Raw genomic sequence first — 6,058 nt, forward strand, 5'->3', positions numbered from 1 at the left:
TAGAGAAGCCAGGACTCCAGGGTTTTGACCCGGTAAGGATCAAAGGCAAGAACCCGATGTGGGAAGTGAAGGAAGACAGAGGTCCCTCCAGGTTGAGAGTTTTTATTCTGGAGGTAGGAGGGGGGTCAGCATGCTCAGGTGGGGAGGGTCCAGCCCAGCTCCTCCAGCCCCCCAGTGCACGTCCAGCCCCAATAAGTTACCCAGTTACTCAGCCGCCCTCCCTCCTGAGTCTGTCTTTTCTGCTCGGCCCCAGACAGGGCCGATCTGGCTCAACACAAGGGCTGCTTGTCCCTAGCCTGTGGGCAGTGCCACATGGCAGGCTGGGGGAGGGGAAAAGCAGCTGGGCCACGCCCTGGGGCTGAAGGGGCAGAGGGGCTGCCCCTGGCTCTGAGGGGTCAGGACTTGGAAAACCTGGGCAGGCCAGGGGCCCAGTCTCACAGGTCTGTGCCTGATGAGGTGGTGCACAGGGCAGGGCCATCATCACACCTCGACAGCTGGGTCTGAGCCTCGGCCCTGCCGCTGTAGCTGCTCCTCCTGCTTCATCTTGGGCTTCTCTGTCCGCGTATGCCACACCAGAACCTGTCCCAGGAGGTTTCAGTTAGAGCCAGGCCCAGCCAACAGCCAAGCCTCTGGGGCACTCAGTGTAGAATGGATTCTCCAACCCCCTCAACACATACCATATCGGCTGCCAAGTATGAAGGGCAAGGTGAGGGGAGGCTTTAGTGCCCCTAAAATGGGGCTTAATCTCTTATCCTCTCTGTGTCACACAGGTGCCAGGAGACAGTGGCAGGAGACCACTTTCCCTCCCTGGCTCCTGGCTTCCCCTCCAGTAGAGTAAGCAAGGCTGAATGTGAGCTCTGGACGGTCTCTCCTGGTGCTAACACCCATCCTTGATCCTGCTCCCTGGGGCCTCATTTCACTTCTCCCATCACCCACCCATCCCAGAGCCGGGTTTCTATGCCAACCTCCATCCCCTTACCCGAGTGCAGTTGGCAGCCCGTGGCTCCAGGTCCTTGGGATCTACAAGGTGGCTCAGAAGACTGCTCTCCAGGTGGCCCCGAGGAGCAGTAGCATCAAAGCGAGCACTGGGTTTAGCCAACAGCAAAGGCAGGGCAACAGCAAATCCCGCCATATCCACTGGGAAGGGTCTGTTGGGCTCCCATGCCGTATGGAAGCCCACAACCCGGCCATCCTGTACACGAGGGCCCTCAAATCGCAGGCCGCCCACCAGCCCCACGGGCCACACTGAGACTCCATGGGTCCAGCGCATCTAACAGAAGTCAGGAAAAAGAAACAGACAGGAGGTGGCCCAGAGTAATGGGACCATCAGGAAGGACCACTTGAGTCACTCTGCCCCACCTCTCACCACTCCTCCTCAACCAGGGAAAAAGATGAGGCGGGCCCCACCTGGCCTGTTTCCCCCGCCCCATCCCAATGCTCACCTCCTCAAAGAGTTCCCGGCTGTAGGTGTTGTCATCGTCAGCAAAGTACACGACTCCCCGGGTGCCTGGTGGGGGTGGGTCCTTCTCTCCCCCTACAGCACCCCCTCCACTCCGGAGCCAGTCCAGGGCCCTGTTTCGTTGCTCTACACCTCGGGGCCGAACCCAGCCTGGTTCGCCCTCCCGGAGTTGCTGGGCCTTGGGGGTGAGGACTGCCAGGTGTGTGAAGAGGAGGCCAGAGGCAGCCAGCAGCCCTGAGACCAATGGGGTGGGGCCCTCAGCATCCTCTACCAGCAGCCAATGGAGTCGGGGCACCAGGCTCAGGGTCTGGGACAGCCGCACCAGCTCCGCCTTCTGCACCAGCCTGCAGGGGAAAAGACGCAAGAGGGAAAGGAGTAAGCGCCACTCCAGCTGATATATATGGCTTCTCTTGAGCCACTGCTAGCATCCCCTATGACCTTTCCCTGACCGGCACCAAAACTCCCTGCTCTTTTTTTTTTTGGCCATGCTTATGGGATCTTAGTTCCCTGACCAGGGATGGAACCCGTGTCCCCTGCAGTGGAAGCGGGGAGTCCTAACCACTTGACCACCAGGGAAGTCCCTCACCTGCCCTGTTCGTAATGTCTGTGTCTGTCACTCACCTCAACCTCAGGGCTCTGTCTGTGGGAGACTATAAATTAAGGCCACAGGCTTTGAAGTCAGATCTGAGTTTGACTGCCAGCTTTGTAACTTATTAGGTGAGACATCTGGGGAAATGGCTCCATCTCCCCAAGCCTCAGTTTCCTTAGCTGTAAAATAACAGGACTTTACAACAATGTTGTTTTAACGATTAATTAAGTTCATGAATTTTTAGAATACTAGTAAGACCATGTGCTTTGCTGCCTGTGCTTGGATTTCCAGGTAGAAGAGTTTAGAGGGATCCCTTGACTCATTCCTCTTCAGAGGAGGAAGATTTATCTGAGTTTAGACAAGGAACTGGGAAGGTAGGGGCCCAGTCTCTTATAGGCTTCTTTACCCTTCAGATGGGCCTGCCTGCCCAAGTGTTGGTGGTGTGTGTGGGGAGGGGAGAGGGTCTAGAGATGCCTGGCCTAGGTGTGTCAGCCATCTGATTCCAGCCAGATGCCAGCAAGTCCTTTTGGCTACACATTCAAAACCACATTCCCCAGTTGGTTTGTATCACTAATAAAGCTACATTTTATTTAAAACAAAAAAAGAAAGAAAGAAAAAAAGGGAACATACTTAGCACAGTGTGGGGCAGAGAGTAAATACACTGTAAATAATAACTGGTGTAACTATTTCTAGACCTCTGGTAGGACTGTTGGGCCAAGTCCTTCTCTAATTCAGTTTAGTCAAGGGATTCTCAAACTTTCTCACACAAGGCTCCCTAAGGAGAGAGAGTGAACTCACTGGCAAGTTCAGAATTTCCTTGAAACTTTATTGTTCTATCTTAAAATTTCTCAGGAATTTTGTATTCAATTTCACAGCACATCCCTGTCTATTTTAATAGAAAAACATTTTCTCACAAATCTTTGAGTAACGATGTGGTTCATTTAGCCTGTCGTTTGGCATGCCTTAGCTTGAGGAACATCCCTTGGCCCAGTGCCTCCCCAAACTCATCATCGACCCCAGCCTCTTGGTCCATGCAGATCTTGGGTGCATCACAGCCCATACCTGGCATAGGTGGGGGTAACAACATAGATAGTAGGCAGAGCCTCAGGTTCAGGGGGCTGGGCAGGGGCAGGGGGTGGGCGACGGAGATCGGCTTGCAGCTGGGAAATCCTCAGATCCTTCTGCCGAAGCTGCTCTGCTGCTGCCCGCAGGGGAGGGAGGCAGTCACATGGCTGGCCTGGTCCCAGGAAGCAGGGATGGGGGCAGAGAACCACAGCATGTTCAGCATCCCAGAGGGCCACAACCTTCTCGTTCAACTAGCCAATGCAGGGCTCTTCTTACAACTATTCTAACAGCTTTTCTACACCTTGGGTGGTGGGGAAACCACTGCCTCAATGAGCAGCCCCTCTCCAACTTTAACAATTCCATCCATTACAATTTTCATTTGGCTATTGAGCTGCTTATCTGCCTCCATCCTTTCTACCCGCTGGTCCTACTTTTGCCTTCTGGAACCATAAAGAACAAATTGATCTCCTAAAACAGGACAGTTTTCAAATACCTGAGGATCATGCAGTGGCCCAGTCTCTAAATCCCTGCATAAGAGGCAGGGTTCAATCTGTTCCGTTGGCTGTGTGACCAAAGACTCATTAAATTCATTGATTCCATCACTGAATAAATATTTATTGAATGCTCCTCCTGGGAGGCACTGCCTTAGGTGCCTGGGATGCAGCAGGAAACCAAACAGACATGGTCCCTGCCCTCATGGAGGTTTTAGTTTAGTGGAGGACCTGGACACTAAGCAAAGAAACAAATTAATAAAATTATTAGAAACTGTGGTAAGGGCCATAAAGGAAACAAATAGGATAGAGACTTAGAATCCAGATTAAGAAGAGTTACTTTAGCTAAGGTGGTCAAGGCCTCTGTGAGGCAATGGCATGCAAGCTGAAACTTAAAGGATGAGAAAGAGGCAGCTGGGAAAAAGCTGGGAGAAAAGCACTACAGGCAGAGGGGACAGGTTAAGTGCTTGAGAGCAATGAGCGTGGGGTTTTCGAGAAACTGTCATGAAGCCAGTGTGGCCGGAGCAGAGCGAGCGAAGACGGTTAGGAAATGGGGTTAGAGAGGCAGACAGCGGCAGGCTCATGCGGGGCCTTGCAGGCTCTGGGAAGGAGTCTGATTTCACCCGAGGTGCGGCGGGCAGCCGCGGTGCGTTCTAGAGGGAGAAGTACGCCCCGCGGCCGCAGAGGGCTGTCGGAGGGCCGCGCCGGATGAATGGGGTTTGCGCGGGGGTTCATCCCCAGGGCGGGATGCACTGCGGCGGGCGCCCTCAGGCCGACCCGCCGCAGCCCCGCTGCGCCCCGCCCCGCCCCGTCCCGCTCACCGAGCTGCACCAACGCGTAGAGGAGGCCGGCGATCGACACGAGGAAGTAAGCGAGGAACACGTTCTTCAGCTTCAGCTTCATGGCCGCGCCGCCGCCGGCGCCAGGGCAGGCGGGGTCCGGCGGGGACGAAGGGTCCCCGCCCCCCGCCCCCAAGCCCCGCCCCTGCAGCGGCCCCGCCCCTTGTCCCGCCCTCCTCACGCTCTTTTCGACCGGCTCCCGGGAGCTGAGGCTGGCAGTGCCCGTCGGGGCCTACTTCCGGTCAATCTGCACATTCCCCCCCCTTCCCTCCGGGTTAATTTCCGGTCTTACCAACTAGTTCTGGGAACCACGGGAGTGGGTGACGTCATATCCGGCGTGTCAAGCGTGTGGCCGGCGGTTAGAAGCCAGGTGGGGTACGTGGGAGTGGCTTTGAGACCCTCCCCTCCATCTCTAGTCCCTGTGCGCTGATTTTCTCCTTATATGCATTCATTCATCCATCAGTCACTGCACGCAGTAACAGTAGCTCAATAAATACTTGTTACACAAAGGAGTGAAATCTAGGGCCTATCATGTGCCAAGCCTGTGCTCTGGGTGTCTCATACAATCCTCGCTATAATCCTTTGATTATAATTTTAATACAGTTTAGGATAATAGCACTCTAAAAATTGATGTTGCAGAATTTTGATATTTAACAAGATGCTCTTGGCAAAAAAGCAAAAAATACATAGTAATCTAATAAGCTGAACCAAAAAATAGTAAAGGGATATTTTTGATATTTCATTAATCAAGCTCTTGCAGATTTTCTATTTCCACTTGGAATCAGGTCCCTTTCTGGGATGGAGTTTATATCCATAGTGTTTTTCCAGCACATCTGGCAGTAGTTCAAGAGCAAACTGCTCTCCTTCCGGTTGTCACAGCATCATGGTCCACTTTTGTGGGAGAGATAGGTATTGCCCCCATTTTACAGATAAGTAACTAAGATTGTTCCAAATCATGTAATTCCTATTGTGCAATTTTCTGTGTCCCTTCTAGATACCTGACTCCAGGATCTGTACTGTTTCCTCTGATCCACACTTCTTAAAAAGGTGACCATAGGGGTGGGGGTGGGATGCCAAGGTAATGAGCTATCTCCCAGGTAATTAACTGGAAATATTTCTGGAGCTGAGGAATTTCACAAACACATCCCCTAACTCCTCACACGCAGAAACCATCCTGAGCAGTAATTTTTCCAAACAAACCTAGTTTCTTGTTAAAATAATCTCTAAGACTTGTGGTCAGTCTACAAAATGAAGGAAACTATTTCCTGTCACTAAAACAATGGGAAATTTTTTAAAATGCTGCTAGCCTAAAAAGCAGTCTTGGGCTTCCTAGGTGGCGCAGTAGTTAAGAATCTGCCTGCCAGGGAAGGGGACACAGGTTCAATCCCTGCTCCAGGAAGATCCCACATGCCATGAAGCAACTAAGCCCGTGTGCCACCACTATTGAGCCTGCCCTTTAGAGCCCATGAGCCACAACCATTGAGCCCATGTGGCGCAACTACTGAAGCCCACACGCCTAGAGCCTGTGCTCTGCAACAAGAGAAGCCACGGCAATGAGGAGCCCCCACTTGCCGCAACTAGAGAAAGCCCGCGTGCAGCAATGAAGATCCAACAC

At 52.9% G+C, this 6,058-nt stretch overlaps 1 protein-coding gene across 2 annotated transcripts; it reads right to left on the reverse strand.

Moving 5' to 3' along the window:
• Positions 1–89: 89 nt before the first annotated feature.
• B3GAT3 (beta-1,3-glucuronyltransferase 3) lies at positions 90–5,062 on the reverse strand. Of its 2 annotated transcripts, none has more exons than XM_057726520.1 (5): positions 4,426–5,062; positions 3,111–3,285; positions 1,443–1,803; positions 980–1,040; positions 90–579 (listed from the first exon to the last, which is right to left on the reverse strand). In XM_057726520.1, exons 1-5 carry the CDS (start codon positions 4,505–4,507, stop codon positions 209–211), a joined length of 1,050 nt encoding a protein of 349 aa, XP_057582503.1. In that variant the 5' UTR covers positions 4,508–5,062; the 3' UTR covers positions 90–208. The 2 variants fall into 2 exon arrangements, with proteins under 2 accessions (XP_057582503.1, XP_057582504.1); XM_057726521.1 differs by having other exon boundaries at positions 980–1,270; positions 4,426–4,958.
• Positions 5,063–6,058: the final 996 nt, after the last annotated feature.

Source organism: Hippopotamus amphibius, chromosome 3 (genome assembly GCF_030028045.1).
Source record: "Hippopotamus amphibius kiboko isolate mHipAmp2 chromosome 3, mHipAmp2.hap2, whole genome shotgun sequence".
Taxonomy (NCBI): Eukaryota; Metazoa; Chordata; class Mammalia; order Artiodactyla; family Hippopotamidae; genus Hippopotamus; species Hippopotamus amphibius.